The sequence below is a fragment of the Anguilla anguilla genome, chromosome 6 (assembly GCF_013347855.1).
Source record: "Anguilla anguilla isolate fAngAng1 chromosome 6, fAngAng1.pri, whole genome shotgun sequence".
Lineage (NCBI taxonomy): Eukaryota > Metazoa > Chordata > Actinopteri > Anguilliformes > Anguillidae > Anguilla > Anguilla anguilla.
In genome coordinates, this window is record NC_049206.1 from 3350067 (window position 1) to 3371474 (window position 21408).

Consider the following 21408-nt stretch of genomic DNA (forward strand, 5'->3'; position numbering starts at 1 on the left):
GGTGTGTGGGGGAGTTTGATGTGTTATTGGCGTGTGGGGGAGTTTGGTGTGTGGGGGAGTTTGATGTGTTATTGGTGTGTGGGGGAGTTTGATGTGTTTTTGGCGTGTGGGGGAGTTTGGTGTGTGGGGGAGTTTGGCGTGTGGGGAAGTTTGATGTGTTATTGGCGTGTGGGGGAGTTTGATGTGTTTTTGGTGTGTGGGGGAGTTTGATGTGTTTTTGGTGTGTGGGGGAGTTTGATGTGTTTTTGGCGTGTGGGGGAGTTTGATGTGTTATTGGTGTGTGGGGGAGTTTGATGTGTTATTGGTGTGTGGGGGAGTTTGATGTGTTTTTGGCGTGTGGGGGAGTTTGGTGTGTGGGGGAGTTTGATGTGTTTTTGGTGTGTGGGGGAGTTTGATGTGTGGGGGAGTTTGATGTGTTTTTGGCGTGTGGGGGAGTTTGATGTGTTATTGGTGTGTGGGGGAGTTTGATGTGTTTTTGGCGTGTGGGGGAGTTTGGTGTGTGGGGGAGTTTGATGTGTTTTTGGTGTGTGGGGGAGTTTGATGTGTGGGGGAGTTTGATGTGTTTTTGGCGTGTGGGGGAGTTTGATGTGTTTTTGGTGTGTGGGGGAGTTTGGTGTGTGGGGGAGTTTGGCGTGTGGGGGAGTTTGATGTGTTATTGGCATGTGGGGGAGTTTGGTGTGTGGGGGAGTTTGGCGTGTGGGGGAGTTTGATGTGTTTTTGGTGTGTGGGGGAGTCTGGCATGTTTTTGGTGTGTGGGGGAGTTCAGCATGCTCTCTCAGTCTCTCTTTCTACTGATGCTCATTTAGATCTTTAACTCTCTTTGTCTCTGTTTTTCTCCATCTCTTCTGCTCGCTCAATCTGATGCTAATTTAGATCTCTCTCTCTCTAAGACAGCATGCTTCACTGGCTTTCTTTCTTTTATTCCCCCTCTCTTCTTCTCCTTTCTCCTGCCCACTCCCACATGTTGTTAGATGGGGGAGGTGCTGTGTGTGTGTGTGTGTGAGTGCATGCATGTGTGTACAGTGTGTGTGTGTGTGTGCGCGCGCGTGTGTGTACATGCATGTGCATGCGTGTGTGTGTGTGCGTGTGTGCATGCATGTGTATGCGTGTGTGTGCGTGCGTGTGTGTGAGTGTGTGTGTGTGTGCGTGTGTGTGTGTGTGCGCGTGTGTGTGTGTGTACAGAAAGTGCTTGCAGGGGGGAATTGCTAATAGGCTATCATGGTGCTTGTGAGGAGCTGGCAGGGTGGAGGTCTGTAAACCATTAAAGAAATGTCAACTCCACATGCCGCGAATTATGGGCTATCGCCCTGGAAACACTGCCTGCTGCTTACTGGCCAGAGCACAGGCCTGTAACCAATCCCTGCCCAGCGCTTGGGCCTGCTGTGACTGTCTCAAACCAATCATGGGGCTGGAGAAAAGAACTCCAGGTCCATTGTGTGTGTGTGTGTGTGTGTGCAGGTGTCTGTGTGTGCGGGGCTGTGGGTCTGTGTGTGTACGCGTGTGTGTGTGCGAGTGCGCTTGAGTGTGTGGGGCTGTGGGTGTGTGCGCTTGTGTGTGTGTACACGCGTGTTTGTGTGTGTGTGCGCGTGTTTGTGTGGGGTTGTGAGTGTGTGTGCGTGTGTGTGTGGGGCTGTGTGTGTGTGTGTGTGTGTGTGTGCATGCGCTAGTGCGTGTGCGTGTGTGTGTGGGGCTGTGAGCGCTTGTTTGTGTGTGTGTGTGTGTGTGTGTGTGTGTGTGTGTGTGTGTGCATTCAAACAGGCATACACTGAATTAAGTCTGGCGTGTACAGATCAGAGGATATCGAGGGGAAATTGGGGTTAGCGGACTAATGAAATTACCTGCCTGCCTTTGTTTGTTCCAGAAGTTTCCCCCAATTATTTCAGCTGGACATGTGAATGTCTGTGTGCACAGGGGTAGATCACCTTTTCCACTGCTGTGCATCTCCTGGACCAATAATCATTAAACCTTTCAAGAGTAGGTTTTTTTTTGTTTTTGGAATGTGTTTTAAATATTCTAAGCCAGTGTTCCAGAACTCCACTGCCTTTAAATTAGCAGCAGTGATTGTGACATCAGCATTAGAATGTTCAGCAAAGAACATTCTAATCGCCTATTTGTGACCTCACACCTTTAAACAGTTAAGCATTCTATGGTATGACTGCTGATCTCGGATCAGTATTGCTGTTTAGCTCGTAGTGGATAAGGTTAGGCTGTGGACCGGGGAAAACCGATCCCAGGTCACCACTCCGAGTGCAAGAGGTTTTTAGGAATTTGACCCCTGTTCCGTGCCTGTGAGACCGTAACCATGCCAGTGGTGATCAGAGATATGATTTTTGTCTCTCATGATTTATTATGATTAATCGGGAAAAGCTAATTTTTTCCATACCCTAAAAGTCTCAGCCATATTAGTGGCTCCAATGGATATTTAGGATCAGAAAATCAGTATTTGCTTTCCATCATGGAATAATACAGCAGATTAAAATACGCCACGTTGTCACATTTTGCTACCTTTCCTACATTTGTGTTTCTCAGAGACACCTGATAACTCTGAGTAGGTGGTAGAATTATAATTTTTTTTTAAACAATAGCTTAATTTATCATACTTTTTTTGCTTCTCAGAGTCAAAAAGACAAACTTCATTTTTCCCCCCAAACGGTTTTCCCTAAATCATAAAAATTATGCTTCAAGCTGAAATATTAAAATTGCTAGACTTGGTATAGGACAATGGAAGCAGATCATTATTTAAACCTCCAGCAAAGGCAGACAAGCTAATGTAGGATGAATAGGAAGGTAAGGTTCTAGTTACACCATTGAATAGGAGAGAGAGAGTGAAAATGTTAGTATGTTACCTGGCTTAGTTGTACATTAGTTGTAGCTTTCTTGGCCAGGTATCCCTTGAGAAAGCAGATAATCTCAACGAGGCTCTTTCCTGGATAAATGAAGGATAAACAGATATGATAAATAAAAATATAAACCTCCCTGAAGTTAAATGTGCAGTATTTCATATTTGCGTATGGCTTCTTTGGAAAACCCGGCGTGGCCCTGACATTGCTGACGAAGCACCACTGAATACGTGATGAAAATGACTATGAATTAACCCTTTAAAGGTGAGAGATCACAGACATGTACAGTAATAAGGCTAACTGAACATTCTAATGCTGATGTCACAATCACCACTGGCGACTGAGAGCAATGGAGTTCTAGAACACTGACCTGGAATTTTGAACCGACTCCAGAATTCTATTTTTAAATAGTGTTCCAAAAAACCTGCTCTTCAGGGTTAATAGAGACTGGGGGGGGGGGGGGGGAGGTGTTCTCTCTGAGGAACCAGAGGCCCGGTGGAGCGGTGCTCCTCCAGGTTTGGGACAGAGTGACACAAATCCAGTGTGGAGCCTGCAACACAGCCAATGGCAGCTTTCTGTGTGTCTGCACCTGGGAGACCAGTTAGCATGCTTACACACACACACACACACACAGACACAAAGGCACGCATATGCACACACACTCCATCTCCCTCGCCCTCTGTCTCATTAAAATTCTAATTCAGAATGTTTTATTGGCAGGAAAGACATTTGCAAATATTACCAAAGCATCCAGCAATATAATACATGAACAGGACCATAGATAACTAATCAGCACATGCTATTCATAACATAGAATTATACATCTCTCTCTCTCTCTCTCAGTTCAATGCAATTGAATTATATGCACTTAACTGGCTAAACAAAATCAATGTTCATATTGCCAAAGCACAACATAACGGCAATTATATATAAAATAACAAATAGAAATGACATTATGTGACAATAAATAATAAACAGTGCAGAGCCGAAACAACTGACCTTTTCTCAGTTATGATCATTATGAGAACAGAAATGAATATTGGTACAAGCATGTATTCAAATGTGTAACATTTTAATATGATGGAGAATGGGGTGGGGGGGGGGGGGACACTTAGGGAGTTTTACACCTGTGGTTTATTCTTCTCCTTCTCAAGGTGAGCCCCTGCCGACCCTCCCACCCCCCACCCCCCACCCCTCACATCAGTGTTTTATTACGACGCTTTAAAAATCCCATCATGCATTTCTACATGGATGCACTCCAATTGTATACGAGTGCCCTGTCTTTAAATCTGACCCTATCGTGTTGGTTTTTTTTTTTTTTTGTAGCTTGGCTATAGAGCTGAAGGGTTTAAAAAAAAAAAAAAAAAACTACACAGTTAGTATTGGATTGCTCTTAATAATTTTTCAGAATTGAAACTGGGGTGGGACCCGGTAGTTAAACCGTAGTGAAGAGGTGCTTGCCCCTGGCTGCAGATGTCTTGGAGGGAGATGCGATTGCATCGCGTCTTTCGGTACCCTCCCACTGCAAATCACCGCAGATTTTAATTTCCTCGTGAAATACCAGCCTGCTGGGCTGCTATGAAAGCAATTCTCCAGAAGCACGAGAAGCCTAGAGAAATACTCTAAGTAATATACATTTCTGTGTGTGTGTGTGTGTGTAGTTATATACTGTAGTTTGAACACACACACACGCACACACTCATGCACACAAGCAAACACACTGAAAAAGGTAAACGCGTACGATGCCAATCCACCTCAAATGATTTTTTTAGAAGCAATCCCCAAGACGAAAACTGAAACAAAACTCAAATAACTACTAAAGATCTAGACTAGAAGGTCGATTTGACTGAAAAAGTCACCTTTTTTCTTTTTCTTTTTTTTTTTTGTGAGCAAAAGCAAATAACAGCCAATCACCCCGAGAAGCAAACAGGAACTGCAAAAAAAAAAACAGTTCAGAGAGGACAGAGGCAACAGCAGAGCATCTGGCGAAATAAACCTGCTTGATGCTGATGCCAGCATCAGGCGGGTGAAGCAAATTTGCACCTCGTTTCTGTGGTGCCAGAAACGACCGTCTCTCCCGACACTGACAGCCAGAGCTCAGCCTGGCGAGCGCTGGGAAACAGCCTTTAAGTGCTGAATCGCGTGCGCAGAACGCCGGCGGTGCCGACGTCAGGCTGTGGCCTCCACGTGCGGAGCGTCCCTTACAGTGCGAGCGTCACACGTTCACAGGTTCGTGACTGACTGCGCTGTCCGTAAAAAAAGGGCTCTTTGACATGCCTGTGTAAGAGGAACCCGTCTCAGTTCTTTGTGGAACAGGCCACCGTGGGTGTGAAAAGCTCCCAGATTTAATCGTTCTGCCTGACAGGGAACCCGTGAACTACACGGGGTTCCTCTGTGGAGACAGAGAGGAGCCTTTTGGAACCCTTATTTTTTATGAGAGGGTAGTTTTAAGGAGATGAGAAACTCTCTCCCTCACTTCCTGGTTTAGCTGGGCTGGACTAGGCGGGGATGGGTGTGGCTGAGCTGGGCTGGTTTGGGCTGGTTTAGGCTGGGCTGGGCTGGGCTGGGCTGAGCTGGTTTGGGCTGGTCTGGTCTGGTTTGGGCTGGTCTGGGCCGGTTTTGGCTGGGTGTGGCTGAACTGAGCTGGGCCGGTTTGGGCTGGGCCGGGCTGGGCTGGGCTGGGCTGGGCGGTTTTATTCGCTTTCTGGCAGCTGATTGGTGCGGTTCTCCTCCTGCGGAGCCTGAGGTGCAGCCTCACACGTGACCATGTGACCGCGTGGGGCGGCGCGACGACTCGGCACACATTCCATTCAAAAATATTCCGGTTCTGCCGCGTTCCCCTTCCACACAGGGCCCATTTTTGGAGTTTTTGGAGCGGGGCGGGGCGAGGCTGGGCGGGGCGGGGCGGGGCGTGTCAGCGAGACAGATATGTGCGGTCTGTGTGTGCAGCTGGTGACTCAGAGATGGAGGTGTTTGCCATTTGCACAAACCTGGACTGACCTCATTTCTCTCTCCCTCTCCCACTCGCTCTCTCTCTCTCTCTCTCTCCCTCTGTCTGGCTCACGCTCTCTCTCCCTCTCTTGCTCTCTCTTTCCTGCTCTCTTTCTCTTTCTCTTTCCCTCTCTCGCTCGCACTCTCTCTCTCTCTCATTGCAGATGACACGGCCGATCCAGGTGAAACCTGCGGACAGCGAGAGTCGTGGAGGTAGTTTTCTTTTTTCTCCGTGCTTCACCCTCCCTCTCTCTCTCCCTCCCTCTCTCTCTCTCTCCCTCTCCCTCTCCCTACCTCTCTCAACCTCCCCCCTCCCTCTATCACCTGCTCCCCTTCACGATCTCTCTCCCTCCTTCCCTCTCTTTCTCCCACTCCCGCCCTCTCCCTCGTTCTCTCTCTTCCCGATACCGTTCCTGTCTGACGGATGCTGGAGGTATTGACCCTTGAACTGACTCTCCCAGAAAAATCATTTCTTTGCTTCTTTTTTTATGACCCGGGTCAATAACAGCAGCAAGTGATGCATTTGGTTTCTTTTTAGCTTTTTTGTGTTTTGTTTTGTTTTTTTGATTGACCGCACGCTTTTTTTGACCCGTGACCGTAGGAGCTGGCGCTTCACGGTAGAGCGCACTGCCCCCCCCCACCCACCCCCGCGGGGGGTTTTATCCAGACAAGGTATCGACAAGTGAACATGCGGGTGGACAACTTTAAAGGCTCATACACAGAGTCAGAGTTCTCTCCACCCAGCAGAGAACCAGGCCGCGGCGGCCTGTGTGGGAGGCTGTGCGCTTCTTAATTAGAAGCGCGGACGGAGGCTGGCGGACTGGGACGCCTGCAGCCCCCTCTGCAAACACCCCGGCCAAGCGCGCTACACGCCCGGGCGCTAATTAAAAACTCATTAGCCAGGATCCTGGAACAGGAGCCGCCCACTCAAAACCACCCCCCATCCCCCCCCAATCCTCTAAACTGCCCCCAACCACCCCCCACCCCCCCCAATCCTCTAAACTGCCCCCAACCACCCCCCACCCCCCCCAATCCTCTAAATTGCCCCCAACCACCCCCCATCCTCCCCCCATCTTCTAAATTTCCCCCAACCACCCCCCATCCTCCTCTTCCCCCACATCCCTCACCCCAACAAAAAGCTGCTACCCCCCCAACCCTCCTGGCTCGAGCGCACTGCCTCTGTTGCATACACGAGACCGTTCGGCGTGAGAGAACGTGAATATAAGAGATAAGAGTTCCACGGAGGAATGGAGAGGTGGGCGGGGAGGGTGGGGGTGGAGGAGTCTGTGTTGCCTGGCAACCGGTCACTAAACCAGCAGGGTCCGTGGCTGGGAGCCCTTCGGTCCTCTGCAGCCCCCGTCCTTCTCTGGCCGCCCTCCCTCCGTCTGTGTTCTGTTACCCCCTTCTGTAACCCCAGCGCTCTAAGAGACGCTCCCCAGGGGCAATCAGGCGTGTGTGTGAGTGTGTGTGTGAGTGCGTGTGTGTGTGTGTGTGTGTGTGTGTGTGTGTGTGTGAGTGAGTGTGAGTGTGTGTGTATGTGTGTGGCTGTGTGTTCACAGTCTTTTTCCTTCCCTTTTTCTATCTTTCCCTCCGTGCCCGGCCTTCCCTCCCTCTCTCTCTCCTCTTCCCTATCTCCACCCCCCCCCCCCCCCTCTCTGAGTACGCGGTCTCGTCAGAGGGCCTTATGGAGCCCAGCGCCGGGCTCCTAATTACATTTCCGCCAGCCGCCACCGAGACGCCAGGGACCGACCCCCCCCCCCTGCCCCCACCCCCCGGGGTCCGCAGGGGGAGCAGAGGGGGCGGGGCCTCCCCAGCCCCGGTCCTAATTACTCCGTTAATCTCGTTAAGTCCACCAGAGGTCAGGGCGCTGGGGTATTTAGGGGTTGTTTTTTTTTGGGGTTTTTTTTAAGTCACCCGCTAATTGAAAGGTACGGGACAGCAGTAGGATTCTCACGCGGACCCGCCATCACCGCGTATTACATCACACACCGCCAACATTCATCGCTGTTTCTTTCTTTCTTTCTATGAACGTAATGAATCCTTCCACGTCCTGCGTCCACGTCAGTTTAACCGGGTATAAATCAGCTTCGTCCCGACCCACCCCCCACCGCCCACCCCCCACCCCCCCTCCGAGTAAACTCTCTCATTTACTATTTAAATGTTTACGGTCTGTCAGCAGCTACTGACGCAAACCAAAGGCCCATTCCCCCGTATCCCCACAACAGCCATGTGAATGCTCAGATATTAATCTGCAACCTTTCCTCGTCACTACGCAAGTAATAAACAGTTATAATCGTGTAATAAGGCACTTATTACTGCGTAAGTAATAAACTGCTATAATCCTGCAATAAGCCACTTATTACTGCATGAGTAATAAACAGTTATAATCCTGTAATAAGGCACGCAAACACACACAAGTACAAACGTTCAGTCTCTTTGTCACACACACACACGCACACACGCACACACGCACACACACACACGCCCACACACACACACACACACACACGCCCACACACACACACACACACACACACACACACACGCTCAGTACTGTAACACTAATAGACCTCCGCCTCTCTCCTTGTGTTAAAACTAAACGACCTGGTGCTCAGTTTACGGTTTTCGTTTTCGTAATTTAAGACGACGGCAGGAGAGCGTCTCTCCACAGCGTTACCGTGGAAACGCGCGATCACAGAGGCCGCGCCCAGAGCCGTGCTCGGCCTGAGTGATGCTCTTAATATGTGCACCTTCCACTGGCATGATCCCGTAAAATATGTACAGTGGAGGGTATTAGTCTGAAGTGCCTTCGTACGGAGGAAGGGGACACAAGGGTGTATTTGCACGTTAAGCTATTTTATCGTCTATTTATTTTTCATGATAGTCTTTTTTTTCTTTTCCGTTTCAGCACTCTGTGAGTGGCTTCTCTCCGTTTGTGTGTGCAGGACGTGCATCGCAGGCGGTGTTCGGGTTAAGCGTCACACACACAGAGGCAGAGGATTCGGAAAGGCAGCTGTTTGTGCGTGTGCGGGGAGGAAGTGAGGCGTCTCGTGTGCGTGTGCGGAGAGGAAGTGAGGCGTCTCATGTGCGTGAACTAAAAATAAGAGGCGCCGGAACGTTCCGGAACTAGAGAGACACTGTGATGTCACAATGCGAGCGTCCCAGTTTTCACGGACATGAGTTCAGCTCAGGCAGTGCAGCAATTTCACCTGAAACACACCCCCCCCCCCCCACCTGTGATCCCATCCTTCCCTACATCACACCACAGGCCGGCCTGGACAGGGCCACAGCGACCCCTTAAATTCGGGAGAAGCCCGTTCCTTTCGTAAAGGAGCAGAAACGGCAGCGGAAGCGCTGCTACACTCTGAACTGGATGCCCTTAGGGTGCACGGATCCTCTGAGCACTTTGCGAGGGGCAGGGTGAATATAATATCAATATCAGGAGATTCAATTTAAAGATAAAAATGGAAACGCATATATGGGGTTTCCTGAAAACACTTATTCCGAGATTCCCTGAATGGACGTTTCTATTCTCTTTTCTTTCTTTTTTTTTTTTTTTGCATGGGCAGATGGGATTTGTATTTAAACTCACTGTCCATAACAGTAGAACAGGCTATGGGTCAGAGAATGCCATCATTGTTAGCATCACAATAAGGGGTTACATTAAATTACATTATAGGCATTTAGCAGACACTCTTATCCAGAGCGACTTACACAGCTTTTTACACAGCAATTACACTGCATCCATTTATACAGCTGGATATATACTGAAGCAATGCAGGTTAAGGGCCTTGCTCAAGGGAACTACGGCAGTGTCCTACCCTGGGATTCGAACCTGTGACCTTCAGGTTAAAAGACCGGTTCTTTACCCATTATACTACACTTACACACAGTGGTCCTTCCCAATACACCTGTGTGACCTCACGCTTGGCATCATCACATCCAATGAACTGAAAATACACAGTTATGATAACGCACTTCTATTTTTAGACAGGCAGAGAGACAAGCAGACACAGACAGACAGGCAGACATGCAGGCAGGCAGACAAGCCGAAACAGACAGACAGGCTGACACAGACAGACATAGATACATACAGGCAGAAAGATAGACAGACACACAGACAGGCAGGCAGCCAGGCCGACACAGACAGACAGGCTTACCCGATGCCTAACACAATCCACATTCCAACACAACGCGCTTTCAAAGGCAGGTTTGATGTACCACAGGGACGCAGCTGTGCGCAGTCATTAGTATCTGAATGACAGGTATACAGCACGCGCGTGTGTGTGTGTGTATATACGACATGAACAGATGCTGCCTTTGTTCCTGACTAAAAAACATAGAGTCACAGTCACAGTGCCGTGATCGTTAGCCAGCTAACTAAGCTCTCATTAGCGGTTAGTTCATTTGAAACAAGGGCCTTCACTCGAATGCAAATACATTATTAATGCTAATAAACCATTATAACAGCTAACCAAGCTCTCATTACTGGATAGTTCCTTTCACTACATTAATACTAATGAACCACCATTATAAGCAGTCAACACCCCCCACCCCCTCAAAAAAAAAGGACATTTTTGAGTCACAGAGACAGCAATCCCATAGTGCTTTGCTCCATTGTGTTTGCAACAAAGGCCTTTAGCCTTTTTAATACATTTTTAATACACTCTTTTTTTTTTAATACAAAAGAGTGAGCGATTCTGAAAGAGGAATCGAAGAAGAGCCATTTCTTAACCGACCACTCTCTACATTATCACTTTTACTTTTCCCGTGGAGGTGGTCTTTAAGAGACCTCCTCCAGAAGGCAGCGTTTCGCTAAACGCTTCTGGGTTCTCGGGATCTGAGAACGCCCTCACAGAAGTTAACGTTCCTTTATAATCCAGTAAAATTCGATTAAAGATTCCCTTTTAACTTTCCAGCCTAAACTCCACGCTTATGAATTCTCTGTTCTCGCTTGGCTCCTTGTAGAAAGAGGTGCATAACCCTCGTTTATCAATATCTAGTGCCTCGCACGTCAATATCTCTGCTACAATATAATGATTCTTGCAGCAACAACAAAAAAAAACAAAACAAAAAAATCAATCGCATTAAAAGTTCTCCTCACTTCCCTCTTCCCTCGTTCCTTGTTGAAATGAGGAGATGGATAAATAGATGAATGAAATATATATCTGCACCATCCATCTCCTTTTCATTACCGCCTCTGGCACAATATGATTATTCTGACCAAACAAATGTTTTCCAATCATAATGCAAAGCCCTGAGAAATAATATGTGGAGAAGCCGCATGTATAATTTTACTATATAATATAACCAATCAGAGCACGCATTTCAGCTGCAGCTCACCTGGCACAGGTGCAGGCCTTCCTGGGTCCTCAGTGTACGCTTGAGAGGCACCGTTTGCTGGTTCCAATTTGGAGAGTAAAAACTGGGGAGGACTAACCCAAGGCCTGGCCCACACACCTGTAAGCCAAAATGATTCGGGAACCAGGACTCGTCTGTGAAAGTTAAAAAGGCATCTCAACGGAACATGGAGCCCGAGAGGTCACGCTGGGCGGGAAAACAGCGGCCATTTTGTAAATCGGCGCAATTATAAGATCTCCGCTTCGTAAGTCCAGTGAAACAATTACCCTGGGGGGGGGGGGGGGGGGGGGGGGTTAATCTTCCGGTACCGTACCTGCACGACTTTATTTCCACAAATAAATCTCAGCGTTCATTTACAGCTCTGCTAAGATTCAAGCGCAACATGCTTAATTGTAAAGTGCAGTACAGCAAGGACCTCTTTCCACAAAGAGTCGATAAATCAGGACCTTGTGAGAACTCTCTCCTGCCAGGTGGAGAGTTCGCAAAGGCTGGAGGGATCTTGGGAATCTGTGTAATTATCTCGTTTTACATCATCTAACTGGACTTGACCGATGGCCTCATATTTTTCCAGGGTGAGTCACAGCACACAGCTCAGATTTAACATCGTCACACCAAGGCCTGTTTATACAGCTGGTTGTTTGCCGAGATAATTCCTGGTTGTCCTATCTCTCTCTCTCTCTCTCTCTCCTCCCTGGGATTTGAACCCGTAACTCTGGGGTAACATGCCCATTGTAAGGGTCATGCAAGGGAAGAGGAGGAGGAAATTTTTTCTAAATGTGTGAAAAATAAGAATTTCACATCTTTAACAGAATTATGAAGGCCTGAAGGTTGCAAGTTTGATTCCCGGGTGGGACGCTGCCGTTGTACCCTTGAGCAAGGTACTCAACCTGTATTGCTTCAGCATATATCCAGCTGTATAATGGATGCAATGTAAATGGTATGTAAAAGTTGGCAAATATACCAACCAGATGGATACAGAAGCAAACATTTTCTCTTAATGACTACAATTCCCAGGTGACATTGCAGTACAAAAAAAAAAAAAAAAGACAGCCGAACCACAGCAGGGAATATCGAACGCTAAACCCCTCCCTCCAGTAGGACAGAAGTTTAGCATTAAATAGTGTCCCGTTGTTTCTATCTTTAGACCACAACAACAACAACAACAACAACAAACAACAAACGCACCTTCTCTGAATGTGCAAGATCAAAGCACTGCTTCACAAAAACTCCCAGGCGCCCTGTGCAGACGCACATCTTAAATATCAGAGCAGGAAGGAAAGAGGGAAGGAGGGAAGGAAGGAAGGAAGGAGGGAAGGAGGCAGGGGGGGCAGATGGAGAAAGAGCAGAGTATTCGGTTCTGCTGTGAGAACATCTCTCTCTGCTGTAGCTCGCCGGCGTGTGGACCTCTCTGGCAGGCGGAGGAGCAGAGGCGGAGGCGGACGCCCGGTCTCCCGTGCTCGAGTCTGGGTTTAACGCGGCGCTGGCTGCTCTCCAGTCTGCAGATTTATTACGTTTCTGTTACAGCCGTTCCAGCGCTACCTCACACCGGGCCGGCCGGCGAGCGGAGGGCGGGCTCTCCCTCTGGAGCCGGTTCCTCCCGAGGTTTCCTCCCATCGGGGGAGTTTTTTCAACACCACGGTTTCCCTATGTGTCTTTGTGACAGTTTTCTAAAAAAGAAAAATTTAAAAAAGTGCTATACAGGCTACACACATACACTCCCCTCTAGATCTGAGCACCCAGTACCACAAAATTATGACCTTCATTTAAAAAAAAAAAAAAAAAGACAATTTCATCACCTGCTCAGGATTATGTATTGAAATTGCTGGTCTCCAGACTGGCAGCATGATCGTAATCGTGTAACGCGCGCCCCGGTATGAGGGATCGGGTGCCACAGAGCCCGCGGAACGGCTCTCCAGGGCACTGATCCCATAACCCACTGTTTGCGGTGATAATGAGTTTCATTTATACAGCACGTTTCAGGGGGAAGCTCAGCACATTTTATGGTGCGAATGGCACGGGGGGGGGGGGGGGGCTGTGGGGGGGGGGAGGGGGGGGGGCGGAGTGGGGGGGGGGGGGAGGGGGGAGGGTGGGACGGGGGCTTTGGCTCACCCTCAGAACCTCATTAGGGACGGAAGCCATTTTGCGCTGGAGGACTAAACCACACACATCAGCCGGGGCGGATAAGGAGAGGGATTTATTTAGCCAATTATACGGCTATACGAGGTGTAGGGGGGAGGGGGGAGGGTTTCGGGGAAGGAGGGTGGTGATTCAAACAGCCAGACTGAGAGAACTTGATCAATCTGCTCATTTCGCGCGGATGCCAAGGGGAGTGCTGACACTTTGCAGGGAAGCGTTCTGCAGGGTCCGCAGGGACCAGCGTGTCAGGACCTCGGCTTTTATAGACTGAGCCTGAGCAAAGGCTTCTGGGTGCTGGCCTGAGCAAAGGCTTCTGGGTGCTGGCCATGAAGTCCTTTTAACCCTTACAGAGAGTAGGTTTTTTTTTTTTTCTTTTTCTTTTTTTGGAATTCTTTTAGAAAATTCTAAAAAGTCAGTGTTCTAGAACACCCTTGTTTTTTCAGTTACTGGTAGTGATTGTGACATCAGCATTAGAATGTTCAGTTCAGAACATTCTAATTGCATATTTGCGATCTCACACCTTACAAAGGGTTATTCCCAGAGAAGAACCTTTTATTTAAAAAAAAAAAAAAAAAAAAACACAGAGGATGCGTACGACCATGAAAACCTTGCAAGTTCAACAGCGCTACCATCTACAGGCATACTGCAGCAAACAGAATTTATGAAGATAAATGTTAATCTGTTCATTTCTCTATTGAGAGGGAGGGGGAGACAGAGACAGATGGATGGGTGGATGGATGACTACACAGATATTTGTGGAGATGAAGAATATGATTTGCATTTCTGCGCAGGCTTTCAACGGGTCACTCTACGCCGGGCCGTCGAATGAGGCCACGTTCTCTCTCGAAAGGTCAGCTGACGATTGCAAATGCCCTAATTGGCCGCTTATTGGTGAGGTTAGGGGTGGGGTGGAGTGGAGGGGGGGGGGTGAGGTTGGGGGGTGTCAGGAACGATGTTGAAGAACGTGCTGGAACGAGACAACGCAAGCGATGCGAAGAATTCTTCCTTCTTTGTCTTTTTATTTGCGATGATTTATTGAGAATCCGTGATGCCTGTTTGCGCCCCGCGCTGCCTAATTAATCACAGATACGCATCCGAGAGAGAAAGAGAGAGAAAGAGAGGGAAGAGAGAGAGAGAGGGAAAGAGAGGAAAGAGAGGGAAGAGTGTGACAAAACTACGCTGTCAACAGAGCCGGGATGGCTTAACTTTGATCCCACAACCGTGAGAGAGAGAGAGAGAGAGAGAGAGAGCACAAATGAGAGAGGGAAGAGAGAGAGAGATCACAAATGAGAGAGGGAGGAGAAAGAGAGAGGGAGGGGAGGAGAGAGACAGAGAGAGAGCACGAATGACAGAGAAAGAGGATGCAAGTTGAAAATTTGAGGTTGAGTGTGAAATAAGAGATGGAGTGAGATTTGGGACTGAAACCACTTTGGTGCCCTAATGACTGAAGCAGATCCCTCATTAAAACATGCCAGAAAAACACTTCACACAAGTCTGCCATCAGCCGCACGCAATACATGAAAACATAACACACACATACGCACACACGCACGCACACGCACACACACACATTACATTACATTACAGGCATTTGGCAGACGCTCTTATCCAGAGCGACGTACAACAAAGTGTATAACCATAACCAAGAACAAGTATGACGAAACCCCTAGAGAGAACACACACACACAGAAGTACAGGTGTGTTTTGGGGGGTTATTTCTGCCCCTAGTGACCTCACCCCTGGGGCTGAGGGGGTGCGCAGGGGGGGATGGGATGGGGGTGGAAGTGGAGCCCGTCGCGGGGGCGAGGGGGAGGGGGGGGGTAATTGGGTTCACAGGATCCCCTAGGTTAGAGAGCTTCATTACCCAGATAAACTCCAACGCAAGCGCGTTACCTTCAGCAGAGAGACCGGGTCCGTCTGTCGGACAGGAAACGGACCCCAGCCGGCGCGCACACACAGGAAGCGGATCCCAGCCGGCCTGCGGGGCCCGTCAATCACACCTCCGTCTCTTCTCTTCTTTTCTCCTGCCGCAGAGGCCCCCCTCCCCCTCTCCCCCTCCCCCCCCCCTCCCTGTCCCCGCCTCCCTCCCCTCCCCCCCCTCTCCCCCCCCCCCCCCCACGGTCGAGACAGCGGGGGGGTTTTAAAGAAAACCGCAGAAAGGGCTTTGAGCCACAAAATGTCAGATCGATGCGTCGGCGGCGCGGAGGAGCCGTAAATGACGCACCTGCGCCGCAGGTGGCCGAGCGGGCCTTTGTCGCCGTGACGACAGTCCGCCGGAGCAGACGGGATGGGGGGGGACTGGGGAGGGGGGGGGTATCGATTGGGCCGGGGCCCATAATTGAAATTTAATTTAATTAACCCCTAAGATGTAGCAAAGAAAAGGTTTGTGAATGGGTGATTCAGTTCAGGTGGATGGGGTTACTGGAAGGGGAAGGACCTGTGAGGAAGGAGGAGGCCTGCTTAGAACTGCCCTGCACTTTATTACGCACATGCACACGCACACACACACGCACACGCACACATAAATACATACACACACACACACACACATACATACATACACACACACACACTCACATACATACATACACACACACACACACACACAATACACACATAAATACATACACCCACACACACATACATGCACACACACACACACACACACACACACACACACACGCACGCACGCACGCACGCACAAACATACACACATAAATACATACACCCACACACACATACATACATACACACACACACACTCACATACATACACACACACACACACACACACAATACACACATAAATACATACACCCACACACACATACATGCATACATAAATACATACACCCACACACACATACATGCATACACACACACACACGCACGCACGCACGCACGCACGCACGCACGCACGCACGCACGCACGCACGCACGCACGCACGCACAAACATCTGACATCACTCTGACCCAGGATTATGCAACATCCTGAAGCGTAATGTGTGCGTGAGAGACTGAGAGAGGAAGAGAGAAGAGGCGGGGGGTGGAGGAGAAGGGGAAGCGAGAGAGAGAGAGGGGTGGAAGAAAAGAAAGGGAGGGAGAGAGAGAGAGAGGAAAGGACAGTGGGAGAGAGAAAAGGAGACAAGGAGAGAGAACAGGGAAAAGAAAGACGGATGTGGAGAGAGAAAGAAAAAGAGAAAGTAGGGAAGAGAGAGGGGTAGAAAGTGGGAGTGAATGCGGAGAGAGATGGAATCTGTATGAGAGCATGATTCGCTTTTTTTTGGGGGGGGGAGCTGGGGGAGTGGGTGTCTGCCTGCTGAGCAGTGTAGAGGGGTTTTCATGGTCATAGAACACATTTCATTATAATTAGCTGAAATTTGTTCAGCCCTGATGCACTACAGAGACTGAGAGGCACAGAAATGGACCTGCTGTTTGGGCACTGGAGCGGGCTGGTGCAGAGAGGAGTGTGTGTATGTGTGTGTGTGTGTGTGTGTGTGTGTGAGAGAGAGAGAGAGGGAGAGACTGTGTGCGTGTGAGAGAAAGAGTGAGAGAGAGAGTGTGTGAGAGAGAGAGGTGAATGTGAGTGTGTGAGAGTGTGTATGTGCGTGTGTGAGAGCGAGCGTTTGTGTGTGTGTGTGTGTGTGCGTATGTGTGTGTGAGAGAGATTGTGTGTGTGTGTGTGCAAGAGAGAGAATGTGTGCATATATGTATGTGTGTGAGAGAGAGAGAGCATGTGTGTGTATGCGTGTGTGTGTGTTTGTACGCGTGCGTGTGTGTGTGTTTGAGTGTTTTTTTAAGCACATTATCTTTCTGAATATTATGTGTAATGGGGCGGGGGTTTAATGGAGCGGTGTGAGCAGGGTGGGGGGGTGGGGCTGAATGAAACGATATTTGTGGTTAAAAGCGAAAGGGTAATAACAGGCTCCGCTGTTACCCAGCGACGGGACGGCGGGGCTTCGGACGAGGCCCGCGGCAGGCAGAGGGCCGAGCGGATTCGCCGTGCTCTCGCGGGGGGCGGGGGGCGGGGGGGGGTTGTTCCCGAAAAGCAGGCAGAACGGGCTGAAGTGACACCACCCAACGGGCCGACCCGACCGCCTTTTCAAAAGCAGACGAATGGGGCGTCGCCGGCGGGCTGGGGGCCTCGGGGGCCAGGGAGCCGCTCCGCCTCCCCCGAACCCCATCGCTTACCCACGATGCATCTGCTCTCCCTTCCCGCACAAAAAACGCTTATTGGGGTTGTTTGCTCGCACCTCCCAACCCCCCCACCCACCCCAACGGGCCATTCATCACCACGGCGACGATGCAGCGGTCCGGCTAAGGAGGAGTTCTGGGCCGCCGTTGGAACGGTGCTGCTGTGGACCGGCGATTCTGGGTCAGCAGCGGAGTACGCCGGGGGGAACGCGGAGGACGCTACACACGCGCAAAGAGTGATTGGGTAACGCCATCGGCTGACCCGGCGTCTCCACCCAACCGGTTCACAGCAATGACAAAAATAAAATAAAACAGGTACGACTTAGAGACGAGACTAAAAATAAAGAAAGCAGGAAAGCTGGAAACCTTTTAAAAGTGAAAACTGGGAGATTTCCCTCGCCTGTGAAGCACTGGAAAACTGGGAGATTTCCCTCGCCCGTGAAGCACTGGGAAACTGGGAGATTTCCCTCGCCCGTGAAGCACTGGGAGATTTCCCAACTGTCCTCCTCCTGAGCGTTTCTCAGATACGGGCGAGAGGAGAGAAACTGGCTTACAGAGAGGAGCGGGCACTCGAGGACCCTTGGGGGGGGGGGGGGGGGCTCGTCTGAGATCTCGTTTCCTGGAGACACGACGGGACCCAAACCGATCTAACCACGCTCCTTGAGAAACCGAGAGTCTCATAAAGACGGCAGAAAACGGCTTCTCGCCTGAAATTGAGCCGGTTTGCCTCACAAGGAGAATTACGTCTCCTCTGCTCTTCAGACTGTCAGCGATGGCTCAGAGTCCCTCTCATTTTTGTCGGGGGGGACTGAGAAAGAAAAGAGAAAAATAACTGAAATAACTGACAAAAAAAAAACACTGAGGAGGATGAGGGCTAGCAATTAATGCTAATGCTAAGCATTTCTCTGCAGGGACTCTCCAATGGATTAGCCTGTATTTTGGGCAAGTGGAGGATGAAAGGATAAATGGGGGAGGAGTAGGAGAAAGCGGGATGGTGGCAGTGGAGGGGGAGGGGGGGGGGGGGAGTTGGGGGTTCTCACTTGAATTCTGAGCATTAATATTTAAATGTGACCCCCCCCCCCTTTTTTTGAAATGTACAGCAGTTGCATGTGCTTCTCGTGTAGCATTTGCGATTCTGTTTATAGTTCACAGGACGGGGCTGAGAGAGAGAGAGAGAGAGAGAGAGAGAGAGAGAGAGAACCAGACCCACCGCCCCCCTCCACCCCCCAGCAAGGAAAGGATTTAATGCTATAGAGTTTCATTAACTCATTAGGGTAGCAGCAGTCACACAGTTACACGTTTAATGACTGTGGTGTGAGAATCTTCTGGAACTGAGGAGGGGTGGTGGTCTTACCCCCCCCACCTCAGTCTCTACGCCACACTGAAGACAGATTTCTTTTCAATTTTAATTTCTGAACTTGAGTGCGCAAGTTCTGCCCATGCACTCTCACACACACAAAAAGCACGCAAACACACACACACACACACACACACACACACACCAAGAGCACGCAAACACACACACACAGACAGACAGACAGACAGACAGACACACACACACACACACTCCTGTACGTGGCAAGTTTTCTTCACCGCACAAAAATCATGCAACGTTCTGGAACCTTCCACAGAGCAACGTTCCAGAACATCTGGTTCTGTTCCGCCACCTCCCCCCTGGAACACGTGTAAACGTCTATCACAGCAGAATTAGGAAACGGGTTCGAGACGGGTTCAGTTTCATCTTAAAGTAAGACTAGGACCGTAAAAAAGATGGGGGGGGGGGGGGGGGAATGATTAAGCTGTGGAAGTAATGTTAACCGTAATTAAACACTGATGAGGGTGTAATGATCTAATAACTAAACAATTCACAGATGTTCCCCTTGATATTATGCATATATATAGAGTGTATATATATATGTAGAGAGGGAGAGAGAGAGAGAGAGAGAGAGAGAGACAGGGAGGAGGGAAAGACAGAGAGAAAGGGGGTGCATGGTGGAAAGAAAGCAGGAGGAAAAGAAAAGAGAGGGGAGAGGGAGAAAGGAGAGAGAGAAAGAGAGAGAGAGAGAATGTTCTACCGGTCTGTTAGTATTCTGAAGTTAATAAGCAGTGTTGAGTGTCGATCTGCGGGAGTGTAGAGCTCCCCAATCGCTCGCGCCGATCCCCATGGCGACCGGTAACCGTGGAAAATAACCTGGCTGATGGCTCACAGGCCCCCGAACCAGCAAGCGCGGGGGGGGGGGGGGGGGCTTTATTTATAGTGTGGGTGGGAGGTCCCAAATGCTCTCGGGGGAGCCCCGATTGGCCGGCGGAGCTGTCCATCACCCCGCTCCCTCGCCGTGGCGATGGGAGAACGGGGAGCCGTAACTGCTTAAGGGGAGCGGATGCTCTGATTGGCCCTGGTGTTGGGGGGGCGGGGGTGGGGGGGGGCACGGCGCCTTCATCGATTTCCCGCGGAAAACTGATCGCCTGCAGGACGGTGTAGACAGGGGCTTGGCTTCTCACCCCCGAAAATACGCCTGTGGGAGGGGTTCCCCCCCCCGGGTACGCGTGTATACTGCACTCTGTGGGACAGGGTAACCGTCTGAGACCTGAGAAGCCTCAGCTCTGATCTGCACAAGGCTGAGCCAAATTATTCACTCAGTTTCTCACTTTCACCAGGTACACCTCTCTCTGTTCTCTCTTTCTCTCTCTCATCCCATTCTCTCTCACCATGTTCTCTCTCATCCCATTCTCTCTCACCCTGTTCTCTTTCTCTCTCTCTCTCTTTCTCTCATCCCATTCTCTCTCACCCTGTTCTCTTTCTCTCTCTCTCTCTCTCTCATCCCATTCTCTCTCACCCTGTTCTCTCTCATCCCATTCTCTCTCACCCTGTTCTCTTTCTCTCTCTCTCTTTCTCTCATCCCATTCTCTCTCACCCCGTTGTCTCACCTCAATCTCTTTCTCACCTCAGTCTCTCGCTCATCCTATTTTCTCACATCGATCTCTTTCTCTCTCACTCCATTCTCTCTCACCTCTCTCTCTTTCCCTCTCACTTCAATCACTCTGACATAAATCGCTCGATTTCTACCTTACACTCACCTCAGTCTCTCTCCATACAATATGCCTGGCATCCCTCTCTCTCTTTCCATCCCTCTCTCTCTCTCCATCACTCGCTTTCTCACCCTTCCTCCCTCAGAATTCAGTCTGTTGCCCCTCCCCTGAACGCGCTGAGCTGCCTCTTTCTGAGTCGCTATCTTGCCCCCCCCAAACCCCTAAACCTTACCCCCCCCCCCCCCCCCCCCAGGCTACACTCAGCTTTCTTCATCAGAAAAGACAGATAACTATTGCTAGTGGGAAGAGGCCACAAGCGCAGCCTGAAGGGGTAACAACCATTAGCCCACCAAATCATGAGAGGAGGCGGAGTTTAAGAGAGTGGGGCGGAGTCAAGAGTCAAGGCAGGAAGGTCAGGGGAAATGATGTAGAAGTGGGCGGAGACAGCAGACAGCAGGGGGAGGAGTCCAGAAGGAAGACAGGGAATAGGGGGTGGGGTTAAAGATACAGATGGTGAGACAGTCTGCCGGTACTCTACATCTGTGACCCGCCATGGAAGAGAACATTACTGGCAAACTTCACTGGTTCAGGATTCCACACACCACACAGGGTTAAAGTACAAGTCAGGCACACGTATGCTCACTCGCTCACTCACTCTCGCACACACACACAAACACTCTGTCACACACACACACTCCTGTATGTAATGTGAAGGCGGTATAAATAGCAGTGCGGCAGCAGGGCCGCTGGCCTATCGGGCGCGAGCAACACACGCGCACACACACACGCACGCACACACACACACACACACACACTCTCTCTCTCACACACACACACACACGCGCTGCAGCGCTCT

General features: G+C 50.0%; 1 protein-coding gene across 1 annotated transcript in view; it reads left to right on the top strand.

Annotated features, from left to right (window-relative positions):
* zgc:165603 (uncharacterized protein LOC571425 homolog) overlaps nt 1-6325 on the top strand; it is a 73838-nt gene extending 67513 nt beyond the window's left edge. The window contains exon 3 of the mRNA XM_035421371.1: nt 5996-6325. Coding sequence (XP_035277262.1) covers nt 5996-6271 — 276 coding nt within the window. The 3' untranslated portion in view covers nt 6272-6325. The remainder of the gene's footprint in view (nt 1-5995) is intronic.
* The last annotated feature ends 15083 nt before the right edge of the window (nt 6326-21408 follow it).